Here is a 15,988-nt window from a genome sequence, read left to right on the forward strand (position 1 = left end):
ACTGCAGTGATTTCATACTCAACTTCTACACTTTTCTGAGGTCTCAGGCACATGGTCCCAAGTACATGCCCTGCCATTGAGTGCTGAGAACCAAAAATTCTGTCTTTCATATGTGGCCTGTGGGTCACATGTAAGATTGAATTTCCTGGTTGCTCCATTCCCCTGCTTTTAATCTCCAAGATTTACTTTGATCCTGCCTCCTTCCATCTCTGCTCCTTTGGGACTGATTTAAAGCAGTATTAGAAGGACCGATGAGGGAGGCTTGCCTGAGGCTGCAAGTAGTTGTGGCCATACTTCTTGGAGAAGTGGTAGTATATATGGTTGTGAAAGAGTGTGTGGTAGGAGGTAGGAAGACAAATGATGATACTGGACAAATATTGAATAAGGCCATCAGAATCTACCAGCTGTATGTAGCATGTGACTTCAGGATCATAATGCAGACTCAGGTGTTTCCTTTACAGGGCCAGCAATGCTAAATGGGTATGCTACTCTGATTTATATCCTTGATCACTGTTCCCTATCTGAAGCGCACAAGGGGGTAGCTTATTTGGGCTATATCTGTAGCATGAAACCTAGATGAATTTCCAGTTGACCACAGATGATCATAAAATAATTTTTGGAATTTGTTTTTAATTTGCCTGTCATGAAAATGTCTGCAGAGTAGAAAAATTATTATTTAGTTTAGCATGGTAGAGTTTTGAGAACATATAAACTCTTCCTATTACCCATGAGAAAGGTTCAGCTCAGATTTATCAGACCCTAGATATAATCAGATCAATTCTAAGTATATTTAAAATGATTTTTCTATTTTTCCGAGTTAAATTTTGCATACTTTTGGAGAGCTAATCACCTGTATTATGTGGGAAGATGATCTATGGCCCAGTATTACAATCACAACAGTTCTGGAAATCTGGAGCAGACAAGTTAACTGCTTATGTTCCCCAAAGGGTTTTACTGAAGGATCCCACAGGAATGCTGACAGACTGTTTTTCTTCTCAATATTTGCAGGGCCCTGCTAGGAGGGAAAAGCCAGACACCACAGTCCTAACAGGGTCATGAAATAATTAACAGAATCAGATTTTGGATGGACAGCTGTTTCAAAATTACTTCAACCAACATGTAGGCTTTGAAGAACTGTTTGAGCTGTAGCATGTGTCTTCTATCCTTCTCCTTTCCTGATGTCATAGCTGCAGTATATTTGCCCAAATGCATTGCAATTCATGCCAGAGTAAGGATGTGAAGACCTAAGGATTTGCACCTTTGCATCTTAATTTTTAGTTTAATCAGGGCATCAAGCCACATCTGCAACCTCTACAGCATCCACAGCTGTTTTGTGCTAGTAAAAAATGCCAAGGGAACTAAAATCCCTAAAAACTGTAGGGAAGCCCTTGACTGAGAAGATGAAATGTAAGTTTTGACCATTTATGGGAAATCCTAGGGGTAAAAAGGTTCTCATAGGTGACTGAATAAATTATTGAGGCTATGAAATCAAACTTTAAATCATACGCATATTTTGTATAATTATATACAGACGTGTGTTGCTACAAATATACATAGCAAAATCATACTTCTCATTAATATTTTTACTTACTGGCCTAATCTATACATATGCATTTATTATGCTTACAGAATTCTCATAGCTGAGTTGGTGCATTGACTATTCCATCATCTTAAGAACGCTGCATACCTAGTATGCATAAATAAAAGATGTTTGCAGCCAATTTCTGATGTATTTTTCTTCTTTAACAGGTTAATGTAGCTGTTGGGGTTAAAATGCAAGCTCTTCCATATTCTTATTGCATATGGACATGATATGGACATGCTTTAGATATATCAAATCTCAAAAGATCTATGGAACTTATAGACTATTAAAACCATGGTATCTATAGCAGAGAAATTGATTCCTTTTGATTTCTTCACTTCAGCTTTCTCTTCCATTAAATACAGATATAAATATGTATCACTAAAATGAGTTATAATTCCAGATATTCTTTTCACAGAGGATTTGGAATTAAATTCTTAGAGGTAAAATGCAAAATTCTTATAAATGGAGCATGTGAAACTGGAGTCCAAAGACACCAAAAAGATAATCTGACATACTTGTTCATAGTAATATGCCTCAATATTTTTTAATTTTTTTTGAGAATACTCAGCATTGGTTTGTTTCTTAAATTGGAGGGTATGACCATACATACAAAACAGGATCTGTATAATAAAAAAGATTATTGATAATACTGTCCATGCAGGTTTTATATTTAGCTTTGCATACAGATATTCAATTTATATTGAACGTTAAAAGATAGTTCTCTAGCTTCTGCAGTGAGAATTTTACAGTGCATGCACAGAACTTAATGTGCAACATGAAAACTGCATTATGCCATTTTATGTTTCAGCAGATAAGTCCTGGTCTTGTTTATTCTCCAGCACAAACTGCAGGCTGGCTGTGGAAGGTCAGGCTGGGTAGGTGCTCGAGTTTGACACTGCAACATTCTGGAGTGATGAATATTTAATTAGGCAAGTGAGGATGGTGTGGGAGGTTGAGGCAGCCGTAGCTACTACTTGGCTGTCTGCAGTATCATCTTAGACTATTGTGTGAAAATGAGTCCTTGGGGTAAGCTTCAAGGACACTGAGTAGGTAAAAAAAGGCATTCTGACAGAGCAGCTAGTTATAGGGAAGTTAGAAATAATAGAGACAGATGTTTTAAGTGTTTTTGTTACACTGGTCAAAGGTTTTATGTTCTGGTGGCAAAGCCATCAGGTTTTATTAAGCTCCATAAACGCAATAGAAAATCAAGTTTGAACCTATAGAGTCTAGAGCCATAACAACAATGAAAGTAATTTATTTTATGCAGGTATTGGCTATTAGAATGGAGCACATGTATAATTTGTTGATATTATGCAAACAGCATGGGGTAGCAGTCATTTCTCTGTAGTCCTATTTTAAGCACAGCAATAGAGCTGTTTGATTTTGAGGATATTATTCTTAGCAAGCTTTCAGGAGAAGTTAAAGACTATAGACAAAAGCAGGAAGACTGCATTAATTTTCAGTGGCATAGGCAAGGATAAAGATTTCTTATGATTTTGTGTTCCATATTAAGAAACATTGCGTGCAGTTTAGATAAGTAACAGTTGAGCTACTGGAAAGTGTTTAATTGTGTTATGAAGGATTTAAATAAAATTAAAAAAAAAAAAAAGTCTGTTTTCATAACCAGGGTACTTGTCAGTCCCCTCACTATCTGTCTTGGGCTCGTTGGGAGTTACTGTTTCCACAGAAGTTAGAACAAGATCACATTCACATCCCATGTAGACATCCATTTTAATATGGAGTGGATGAATCAGAAATAGTTTTGTGTTCCTTGTTGCTATAACATTCAGGACAGACAGCAATAAGCAATAACCATTCAAAACGAAGTAAATTCATCTAGCATGTTACTGCTGATCAGTTGGGAAGGGAACATATATCTGCATCTCTGCTTCCTCAGCTCACATTCTAGCATATAACCATCTCTGGTTTGTGTTAATATCCAAGGCTAAATTTGGGCAAATGAGGTGCAGGAGACCTTTTGTTGCTATTCACTGACTGTGGCTAAAAGTGGCGGCTGACACTTTCATAGACATGCTGAATAATAGGGGATTAGTTCTGCAGTTTCCAGTGACTTCTATGATGGACTCTAATCTTGCTGCATCCACTTTAGAATAATGGTGGCCAACTTGATATACCTTGGTACACAACACTGTCGAGATGGGAGGTAAATATCCAGAGAAGAGCTGTTGCAATAAATACATTAGGGACTGTGATTTAGGAGAACCCTTACTTTTATGACAGAAAAGAAGCAACTGAAAGGAGATTTGATGATGGTCATCTACTTGTGGCAGCTGTTTATTATGCTGATCGTAAACATCTCCCTGTTACCTTGTGTTCACCCATCTGTTTGTTTCTACCCATCTGTTATTTCTTGCCATGTGCTTAGGTTGTAAATATTATCTCTGTTCTTTGAAATAAGGAAGTTAGAAATCCTCTGATAAAAATGTTCAGTTGTGGAATTCAGCATTTGCATTAAGAACAAAAACGCTTACAGGCCTCTGGAGTCAACAGCGAGGAAACTGTGTATACAGGTTTTCAGCGCTCCTGGCTGACGTCCCACAGTCACCCTTTCTGATGAGGTTGAAGCAGCTAATTGAGTTGATTCTGTTATTGTTGTAAGATTTCAGTTTGCTGTTAGTCAATAACACAGGCTAGTTCAGGAAGAAATTTTGCTCTTTGAAGTTGGAAAAATGTTTGAATAATGTGTGCAAATTAAAGGTATACACGGCAAATCATCTCCAAGAAGCTGAGCAACCTGTGCTCTGTATGTCACTTCAACTTGTGCTGTTGCTTTTTGTTACCAGACTAGCAGATCTGGTGTGCAGTCACCCTTATTGCAGGGTTTCCTTCTTCTCGTCAAGTACTTGTGATGGCTTTTTTTTTTTTTTTTTTCCCTTAAGCCATTATACCATGCTTTTTGCAAGTTGGGTCTTTGCCATTGTTACTTTACATGACAACAGCCAAATTTAATTTCGAGTATTTTAAGAGATTCTATTGCTTTGTTTCATTATTAAATATAATCTGTATTTAGTAACTCTTTCTCAAAAAGAAACTATAACACTAGCTAATTCAGTACTATTTATAATTTTATGCCAGGCTGTTGTAATGCTCTGTTCTGAGACAAGCACTGCATTTAGGTTAAGATTTTTTTGGAGAAAGATTAAACTAGATTATCCCAGCAACCGATGCAACCTAAAAATCAGGATTTTTTCCTTATTTATTTTAAAATATGCTTTCATATTGCTGTTAATTGATTTCTGCTTTGGTTTTGATTGTTTTGTTTTATAGTGAAATACTGTTCATACACATGAACAAGAAAAGAAATACTAATCATATACCTGCTAATACTGACTAGATCTGAACTACAAGTTTTGTGTATCTTCAGTCTCTCACTACAAAACAGCACTACACTACACCTCACACTACATCAGCATCTGCCTCCCTCTGACTGTGGTTACAGTGCACTTCATTTGCCAACATGTGTGCCTGGGGCATGGACCCCAGAGATGCTGAGACCCTACCTGAAGTTCTAAAAATGCATGTGGAATTGCATCTATGGGTTGAACAGAACTGAATTTCATAAATTGATAGGTTTGTGCTTTTTTTTTTTTCTTGCCACGGTGACAAAGATTTTCAAGATTTTTTTTTTTCTTCTAGCTTTGTTTAGAAATTATCAAAGTAAAATATTGTATTATTAACAATTGATTTGTCTTAGCAGTTCTATCGTACACTTTGTACATTCTGGAAAACTTTCCCATATTGAGTTTAAACTGGACTGATGTTGTGGACAGTCTTTTAAAAAAACGCGTATGTTTCCTCCCCGGTCATTTCACGCCTTCCAAGCACTACAATACAAAAAAAAAAAAAAAAGATATTATTTTGGGAGACTGTCAGCTGGACTGGGTAAAACAATTTGAAAATCTAGGAGCTTACAAACAACTTTTACTTTTTTTCTGCCATTTACTTAATGTCTGAAAGAAACTTTTTGTTTTGTGTGTGGTACTTGTAAGTCCATTGTACTTACTTGCTTTTAAACTCTCATTCCAAAGTCAGAACTTACAGGTATTGATCCAGATCCCTCTGACATTAATGGGAATTTTCTTCCTTTTTTTCTTCTATAGGTTTTAGTTAATGTCTATAAATTATGAATTATTAAGGGTGAACATAACTTATAAATACTTTCTATATACTTAAGTGCAAAGAGACTGTTTCTGACTGAGGATTTTAGTGTGTCCCATTAATTAAAAAAAAAATAATGCATATTACCAAAATATGGAAGTTGATATTCTCAAACTGTCCCTCATGTTGTTTCAGTATAATATATTTGTCAACAAAACCATGGTGGTTTTATTACATTTTTACATTATAATTTTTCTGTCCCCTTTTCCCTGATGTGCCCTTTTTATTTGGGGTAAGCAACTTTAGTCCAAAGTCAGCCTTTTCTAATGAGCAAACAAATAGTGGGAGCTAGACTCCAGCCAAATACTGCACTGTTTGTTAAAAGCCTCTTCATGAAAGGTTTCTGACCAGTTTCACTAAATGATTCTTAGGTAGCAATTATTGTTGTTACTGTGTTGATATGTAAAAGGTTTAGGAAAAAGTGTCAGAGCTGATGCAGCTTTGTTTTAGGCGGGGAAAACAACAACAAAACATGGTGTTGGTGATACGTGATTATGTAAGGCTTTAGAAAACCAGAATTTCAGTTTATATTTTGAAGTAATGTTGCTAGTGAAATTTGTATAAAACAATTACAGATGTCAAAGGATTAAGAAGGCCAAGGACTCTAGCTGAGAACCATTTGTACTGGCCTCTTCTGTCCTCTAAAGAAGAGATACGGAAAACAGAGGCGTGTATCTCTCTACTTCTACCAGCTATTTAAGCAATTTCATTTCAGACCAGAGGAGTTTAGAAACTTGTAAGGCACACTGCAACCTCTAATGCCTCAGAGTGTGATGATGTTGTTATGGATTTTTCTTGTCAAAATCTTCCTGGCAAAGTTTTTTTCTGAAAAGACACAGAAAATAGTTACTACTTAAGATGAGTGGCTGTAGGGAGTGATGTAAACATGAAATATTGAAGTTTGCCCAGTTTCTTCTCAGGCTAAGCCCTTTGCTGGGCTAAACCAGGGGCTTCTGGAAGTGATTTCATTTTGGTTCTCTCCATTAACTGTGTAGCCTCACTGGAAGCATGACAGCATGCTTGTGTGTTAGATAGCAGACATCGAAAGTATGTCATCTAACTGCAACTTTGATAATGCTTTGATGTATTGTGTCTATAATGTGTTTGTCTCTGCCCAGTGTGTAGTATAAAGAATAGCTTGAAGATGTGCATTTGTGTTTATTATAATTTTTTAAAGGCATTCATCAAAATGTTTTATGGTCAATGCCGTCATTAAAATTAGATCAGACAGCGATTTTCTTCTGTTAAGCTCTTCCTTAATGGGTTCTTTGTCTTCTTTTAACTGTATTAAGCATTACGTATTGCATCACCATCTAATGCAATAGAGTTGTTCTCTGTGTTTATGTAGTACGGGGAGGTACTCCAAGAGAAAGCGTATTCTTTGAGTTCTTTGGTCACGGATAAAGACTTCAGCAGACCATTTCTATTAATAAGAAAAACTTCTCACACAAGATGGGAAATCATGACTTTATAAGGGAATAGTAAGGATGGCACGTAGCTTCCTCAAGAGACTTTCTTGGAGAGATCCTGACCGCAAAACGTTACCTGTGCCACCGGCCCCGGGTCAGCGAGGTGGAGAGCGGGGGGAGCTCCCCGCACAGAGGCACCACAGCGGGTCCCGTCCCCCCGCTCCTCCTGCACAGCCCCGGTCGTGGACGCAGCCCTGCGTGGGAAGGGGCGGGCGGTGGGAGCCCCCCCCCGCCTCACCGCTCCGTCCCATCCCTGCGGCCGGGAGCGGGGCAGGGCAGCCCTCCCCCTCCGCTCTCAGCCTGAGCTGCGGTGCCTGGATGGGGGGGGGGGGGGGGGGGGGTGTCCCGGCCCCCCCGCAAAATGGGAGCGGGCAAGCGCGGTGCCCCGCCCGCTCGCCGGCGGGAGGAGGCCAGCCCCGCCGCCCCCGCGTGCGCTCGGCTTGGTGGGTCCCCACGCGGGGCGGGGGAGGGCGGGCAGGCGGCCCCGCCCCGCCGGGTTTGCGCGGCTGCGGAGCCGCCCGCGGAGCCGTGCGCGGGCAGCGCCTGCCGGCCGGCCCGGGGGATGCGCCTCGCCGTGGCAGCGCCCGCGCCCCCACCCGCGCCCGCCTTCCTCCCGCGGACACCGGCGGTGGGAGTTGGGAGGCTGGCTGGGAGCTGCCCCAGAAGTTTGCCGGCAGAAACTGTGCTCTTCACCGGCCAAGCCTCGGGGCTCTCCTCGGAGGAGTATCGACCCCACTGCTTACCATGAGTGGCTGTAGGAAGCGGTGTAAGCGAGAAATACTGAAATTTGCCCAGTACCTTCTCAGGCTAATCACAGGTTCTCTTCACACAGGTAATGACTGTTTTTCTTTGTAGTCGAGCTGTGCGGCATGATAACAAGAAAACTGTCTAAGGTTAATCCAGGGCTGGCATCGTTTTCTATTATAATTCCTCTTCTCTTGTAAATAAGAGTAAAAAAAAAAAAAAATAAAAATCTGTGAACTATTTTGTGGCTGAGCATAATAAAACCAGACTATATAGTCTTCTGCTACAGTGTTCAGACGGTGTAATGTTCTCTAAGCATTTACACACCTCAATCCAAATTGGAATGTGAGTGTACGTGCTTTCACCTGTCCACCTGTGTACATTAAAGGTAATGCGGAGTACCCACACCGTGCTCGTCAAGGATGAATCTTACGGGTTTTATTTTCACTGTTTCTTGAACTGATTTCCTTTGACAAGCAGGCTACATTCTTTTTCTCAGAGGCTTCGTTTTGCTTATCTAAGATGTAAATCAACTGCAAACTGTCAATATGGTGTTACAGTATCTTGCTGCAAACTTTAAATAACACTTGTGCTTTTTTTTGCCCTTAAAGAATTTGAAACATAAATGCCTGTCAACTTTATTTAGGTAATTTTCTCTTCTGTAACCTTGGACAAACTGTACAGTACCAGATTAGGTCTCTAAACTAAACTGAACAAACAGTACAGTTTTCTTCTTAGCACTTTGGAAAATACACTTTTCTCACAATTTAGCATTTTCTATGGCTATTCCCAATGGCTGACAAATGATAGCTTACATGATGGCATTCTGTATTTATAATTGTGCTTCTTTCTAGACTTAAATATTTATATTTTTTTCTTGGAAAAATCATCAAGCAGAGGTGCAAGTCCAGCATCAGCAGATAATAACCTATTATACTAACATAATTATTGAGAATTAAAAGTCATTCATGTTACTATAAGTATTCTGAAAGTTTCTGCTGATGGTTTGGTTGGTGTTTTGTTTTGTTTTTATTTTTTCCCAGTTTAGGTACTGATGGAAAGATCTGAATGCAAAGCTGACCAGTAATAAAGTATTGATATATGCAATTTATCAGATTTGGTTTATAATGCTATAAAGATCATGGTATAAGCATTAGGCAACGAATACTTTATAGGATGCTTGTAACTTGTGGGAATCTGATACAGCTTTTCAGTAACTTTGAGTGTCTGGTAACATAGAATTTCCCTGGCTTTATTTTCTGTACTATTTCTGGTCTATTGTGGTTCTTCTTTTGTGGATTGTATCAATTCAGATTTCTCTGAAAATGCTGGCTTCTTGCTCCTGTGGGTTGCTATGGAAATTAAATAATACACAATGCAAGAAGAAAGCTATGTTAGAAGTGAACACCGATACTTTTTCACAAAGTCATCCAAGCTTTTCCATTCGTATCTAGCAAATTATGCACACTGTGTTATTTTTCAGACTGACATTTGTCCGGGTAGCTTTCTAAGATCACGAATCAAAACCATTTTCAGGAATTGTTGTGGTTACTGATTCTTATGTTGCTACTAAAAGAAGTTCTGTGATTTACAATTAAGAAGCGCGTTTTTATTGCTAAATTACTGGAAAGCCCAGTAGAGTGGTATGAAATATGTTTCCTTAAAGGAAGCGAGCAAGGGAGAAAAGTCCACTCTTAGGAGCTCTTAAAAACTGAGACACTTCCTAGGAAATTTTCAGTTCATTTTTACTACAGGCAACAGTATCTTACTACTATTATTGGGTTAATAGACTTTATTGTGTTCAAATGATGTAGCAAATAAGGTCAATATAATGCGATAATAATTGAACCACTAAGAGAGGCAGAGCTCCACTGTTCAGTACTTGCATAGCGCAGTCTAGTCTACTCATTAATCTCAACTGTTGCAATACCAGTTACCATTCCTCCTGCAATATCTAGTGTGTAATTCATTATGTTGATTATTAGCTGGTAATAAATGAAGATGAATGAGGAAGCCTAGTTGAAAGTGTTGGAAAGTTATACTTCGTGTATCAAAGATGTTGCTGTTTTTATCCTGAGCATTCAAAAGTACAGGATAGCTATCAGAAACAAAAAAGTGTGCTTATTTAGCTTTTTACAAGCAGGCAATCTACTCACTCGTGGCCTGTTATTTTCAAAATACAGATGTTTACTGAGGAGCACAATGGTGAACACAATTTAACTTCCTTCAATAGGAAGAAATCCCCTGGTTTATTTTCCAGGTGTTCTTGGATGTTTAATTAAACTTAATAGGTTGGAACTACATATTTTTGAAAACACATGCACTGAATCTAACCCATTCCTCCTTTCTGTTGAATGCATACTTAATCTACATCAATATAGATTGGTAGAAGCTCTGCTGCAGTTGGTGTGATTACACTGATTTAGGAAACGAGTGACGTGAGAGAGAGACTGGTTTTACTGGCTATAGGCCCAGCTAAGTCACTATTGATTACTGGTTTTACTGCTTGTATTTCATAACCATTTACAGCAACTACAGACTTGTTCTGTGATTAATCCCAATATTTAAAATAAAAACTATCTCATATAGCTGTCTGTAATAGTACATAAACATGGACTTGTGCTTAATATTCAACTCAGCTGTAACCAATATTAATGAAACTACCCCCTTGCTTGAAGGTAAATGCTGCATAAATCTTTACAATGGTGTTTAAGTGTCAATCTCTGCCTGAGTACATATAGATATTTTCCAGGGTTTTTTACAGCAAGTTGCTATGATTGACAGAGAAATGTAGTGAAAAGAAATAGTCTTTTAAACAAAGTTTTTCATTTTCCATAATTTCTGCTATATATTCAGTTTATGTGTTTCCACAAGTGAAACAGACTCTCTCGGATACTTGAAGACAGAATTTTTCAAATGTCATAGTAATTCCTACTTTATTGCCTCTGCCTCTTGAGGTGTGTTGGAAGTGCCAAGTCTTTGAAGCATTGTCGTAAAGAATTTAGGGCTGCTGTTGATAATGTTTCATTTTTCAGGTGCAACGTGAATTTGTGTATTATAAATAACAACACAAGTCATTGTGAGATCAAGAAATAGAATGAAAATTATTTTGAAATGGAGAAAGCATAATTTCAGAAAAATAGCTAAAAATTTTTTCTTAACTGTCACAACTGATAAAGTAGAGGGATTAAATAGATGATAGAAACAAAAGAAACAAAACTGTCATTGACCTCCATGGTAAATTTTCATGACTATATCCTTTTCAATCATGTTGATATTAAATGCCTGATACAGCATACTAAATGTCATAAAGGAAGCTGGGTTTTCCGGGAGATATTAAAATTTCCAGTTAGCATATGCATGTACAAAGATAGAATGAAGAGGAGAACAACTCTGGATGTGGAATTATACTCTCTCTTCAACAAATTGAAGTAATCTTGCTCTTCAAGGTTTAAAGGTTTACATTAATTAAGCTATGGATTGATTTTTCTTCTTTTTTTTTTTTTTTTTTTTAAATCTAGAGTATTGATACCAATAGTGTGAAATAACACTGATCACAGGCTTGAAATTTTTCTTAGCTAAAAAAAAAAAAAATCTATTTATGAATGCGGGATATACTTTTTGGTGGCACTTTCTTTGATAAACCAGATTACTGTAAGGTAATCTTTAGTCTTAAATTTTGCCTGTTTGTGCACAGAAATATTTTCTAGCCTACTGTCAAGAGGAAGACATCATCTGAGCAGAGACCTGAAGGCACAGGAGGCACTAGCACAGAGGCATCCAGGGACTCACAATAGTACTGCTGTGATTGTTGTAGTTCACAGGCCTACCAGGGCCTAAAGTTCTCAGCAGTTTATTATGAATGCTTTCCAAGGCTGCTCCTTGGTAAGACCAAGATGAATTACCATTTTTGAATGCAGGTTAATAATATTCCATTAACTTCTATTGAAAATACATGTGAAACAAAATGAGAAGTAGAATAAATTAAAACAATAATCCAAAATACCAAAATAATCCTTAACAACATGAGACAGAGAGCAGATGAAAATGATGTTCCCCTTTTTATGCAAATAGAATCTAAAATAAAATTATTTAAAATTGAGCTTGTGGCTTGAGAATGTCATGAAAAAGCTAAAATATCAACATTCATGGAAAATGTTTTTCTAAATACTGTTTTTTTTTTTTGTGTTGCTGAAATGCATTGTCTTTGGATATCAAGCAAGTATTGATCATCAACCTTATTAATCTTTTTTTTTCATTTTTTTAAAACTTTTTTTAATCAAAAGGAGTTCCAGATTTAAGGTCTGCATCTCTTGTATGTTGCCTGTGAGGTAGTTTGAACCTCTAGGCTTTCAGATATTTTTCATATACAGGGGTGCAATGTTCTCTGTATATAATTGCACAAGTTCTAATGTGATAGAGTGAAATCTTTGTCATGTCCTGTTTAGGGAAGGAAGCCTCATTAATTTCAAATAAGCCAATAGAGTTCATTTCAAGTTCTACATTGTACTTTATGCTCTCTCAATTTCCTGATTAACATTGATAAATTTTGTGGCTGCAGTCTTGGTATTAGTCTACCTCAGAGAGAAATCACTTTTGTGGAAAGGTGTGGTGGTTGCAGAAACATTACAAAGTTGGATTTTGAGTAGGTTTCATACTACTAGTTGACTGAGACACCTGAATATAAAAATATCAGACAATGAGAGAAAAATACCTTCAACAAACCAACCAAACAGAACCCCCCCAAAACTTAAATTTATATTTTTAAGTCCTTTTGGCAAATATATTGGTTGAATTTTGCCTGAGTCCTCTTATAATGTTGCAAGGATTTTTGCTTTGTTGCATGGTTGAATACCTGGCTTTTGAAAATACATTTTTTTATATTATCCTAAAGAAATAGGATCCTTCCTACAGGCTTTTTGTTTAGAAGTAGACTGTACTAGAGACAGTACTCTGAGACAAAAGACCAAGATTTATTGAACTTGGCAGCATTTAGCTTAAAAGTTCTGGGAAATGCTGAGAATGCCATAACTTAGTGCATTTATGCTACATTCTGCTTCAAACTGGAGCAGATTATAAATATTTCTTCTGTTCACCCAAAAAATCAGTCCTAGCTATACACCTCTCACATGCTGCAGCTGCAGACCTGTTGTGAATTTCCAGCGATTTTGTAGATCACTCAGATTTTAAGTAATGTAATTAATTAGAAACTGTATGATAAACTACTGCTAATAACTCACAAATTATAAATTTGCCCCTCTTCAGAAGAAGGTCTAGACAGACTGCCTTTGCTTCCCCCAATTTGCATACCTCTCTCTTCCTTTAAGCAGTATCTGCAAAACTCTCTGTTGTGCAAAATGTTTCAACTTCAGGTTTTATAATCCTGCATATGGCAGCTTGACTGAACATCACAGACGGCTGAAGCAACAGTGAAAAATATGTGTGGGCCGAAGGATATCTTGAAGTAGGGGATCTAAGGGCAGAACCCTAATCCAAAGTATTTTGCTCCAACATCCCATATTTTTAACACATTAACTCCATCATATAACCTATTTTTTAAAGTGTGGGTTTTGTTTTTGTGTTTTTTTTTTTTTTTTTTTTTTTTCCAGATCCTTCAAAAAAAGTCTTCTTTGAAGACTTAAAGTTTCTTGTGGTATGTTAATGGGAAAAGGGCAGACAAAGTTACCATGCTGCGTACCATTTCTTTTGAAAAGACAGCTTGAGTTTTTATTCTCTCATTCCAAATCTGATTCTTAATTATAATGAAAGATTCTCTTACAAATGACACATCGAAAAGCATCCCATAGCCATCCTTAATGATCTCCCTTTGGAAGTCCTATGTTCTATAACATTCTTGTAAGAGTCCGAACTACTGATAGAGTTTATGAAGATAATATTAAAACTTCAGCTGTATGTGGGACACAGCACTTGACATTATGTTTGAAAATACCCTCCAAGGATCTCTTAAAAAGTTACCAAATTATGCACGCAAAATGTTAGGAAACGGCAGCATTAAAACTATCTCAGCCTTATGTGATATAATGCAGTTCTTAACTGTGTGTGTACTTTTCCTTGAACCATTGTACAGAATAACTTGGAGTATAGAAGCAGTAAGGAATAGAATACACTTAGAGTAGAAATTTGGATGCAACAGACTGTTTTTTGGTTGTTGAGTTTTTGTTCATTTCATAGGGACTTTCTATACCAGACAGATGTGCGGTGATTCTCAATTATGGTAAAATGGCCAATAAAATTCAATGTAGATTAATGTGAAGTGGTGGATGCTGGGAAAAATGAGCTTTATGTATAAATGGGCACGTGGTGGTCTTATCATTACTAGTCAGGAATGAAACCCTGAGGTTGGTAAACCTGTGAAACTCATTGAAGGGTGTTGTAAGTGCAAAAAGTTCTGTGCGAGTTCAAAGGGACAAGTTGGGCAAGCACTTGAAAAACAAATCTGATGGGAGTCACGAACTAGATTCTGTCATTTATGTAAGAAATCCCCTGAGATTAAAAGAGTCTCTGGCAAGGAAAGTGTCAGGGAAAAATATCCTGCTTCTCCACTTTGGGCATACACTAATAGCTGCAGCTGAAGACAGGGTATTGTGCTAGGTGGATCCTTAGTCTGAACCCATACACTCATTTGTATGGTTTTACGTTGAAATAAACTTCCCTACAGTTAGGATAATATCACTGCTTCAAAGGGTGGTAGAATATCATAGTTCAGCATTTGTAACCCCTGCCTTTTCCTAAGAAGTGTTTTCAAGTAAATCATCTCTCCTGAGCCTGTTCCTCCAATCATCAGAAGTTTAAAACAGGTAGTTTGCATAGAGTTATAAACCAAATGTGAAGTCAAGCAAAACGTTTTTTTCAGACAGTGTTTTACAGCCTAATTACACGAATAGTTGTACATGCTTGTTTAATATCTTCAGTTTGTTAGGCTTCACATATGGAATAGCCTAGAATAAGTTCTATGGACCTAGTGTGTTTGTATGTGCGTGTGTATGTATATATATATACACACACACTTCCCCTCCCCAAGTGAAAATAATGTTCTTGCTCTGTTGTCCTAGTGTTAGCTGTGAATGAGAGTATGAATGATGATGTTTGAAGACCTAATGCAAATCCACATGACTAGCCTTAAGTCTAGATACTTTCCTAGCCCCTCAGGCAGTTGTACTCTTTAATGTCCTGAAAACGAATTAAAAGCTTAGTGATGGAAGAAAAGATGAGTATGTAACAGCTAAAGCCAGGGATAACTAGGGAAGATGGACTCATCCTATCCGTAGCGGTGTCAATAGATGATCATTCAAGTGAAGGTATTAAAACATATAATGAAAACCCCTGTATCTTTGGATCTTCTTCACAGTTTTATTTGTGGCTGTTAAGTGAAAGATGCAAGCTAGGAATAAAAATGAGAAACCCTGACAAACTAATTCACCCGGATATGACAATATATGCATATACCTTTAGATGACTGAAGTGATAGTACATAATTTAACTGAGTTTATTGAAAAGCAGTCTCTTCAAGACTGGGATAACCACATGTTCGTATTTACCAGTCTGCAAGGGCTATCTTGAACGTGAACCTGCATTAAAAAAAAATATTTTCCCCATTTAGTATTTTAATTTTTGAATTCTGTAAGAACATTAGAGATAGATGATGGCCAATTCGATACCATGTTTGGATATAAAGTAAATGGACAATCTGGAAAATGGCAGTAATATGTTGCCTTGGAAATATGTGGGCACTGAACTACGTCCTAACAGCACTTCAGTCTTTAACTGGTTATTCTATGTGACCGGCTCTGATACAGCCAAGTAGAATTGATAGATCTGATAAAACTTAACACAGCTTTGTGGCCATGGTGAAAACCAACCTTATGCCCTGTTAAACTGGCAGTCATTTGTTTATCTGCAATAACGAAGTGACGTGAGTCGTCACACACCACTGTTCTCTTTTGCAATATGGTGTGGTGGCCTTTATTTGCTTTAAGGTGTTTTCAGACTA

At 37.5% G+C, this 15,988-nt stretch overlaps 1 protein-coding gene across 6 annotated transcripts in view; it reads left to right on the top strand.

Moving 5' to 3' along the window:
* The window catches only part of KCNIP4 (potassium voltage-gated channel interacting protein 4), a 431,748-nt gene that overhangs the window by 99,895 nt on the left and 315,865 nt on the right, over positions 1 to 15,988 (top strand). For 2 of the 6 annotated variants that reach the window (XM_032984388.2, XM_032984393.2), the window contains exon 1: positions 7,721 to 8,065. The exons of the other annotated variants lie outside the window; for them this stretch is intronic. In XM_032984388.2, the coding sequence (XP_032840279.1) occupies positions 7,978 to 8,065 (88 nt within the window). In that variant the 5' untranslated portion in view covers positions 7,721 to 7,977. Of the gene's footprint in view, positions 1 to 7,720; positions 8,066 to 15,988 lie in introns of those variants that run through there. 6 annotated transcript variants of the gene reach the window in all.

This window comes from Tyto alba, unplaced genomic scaffold, assembly GCF_018691265.1.
Source record: "Tyto alba isolate M040663 unplaced genomic scaffold, T.alba_DEE_v4.0 Super-Scaffold_6, whole genome shotgun sequence".
Taxonomy (NCBI): Eukaryota; Metazoa; Chordata; class Aves; order Strigiformes; family Tytonidae; genus Tyto; species Tyto alba.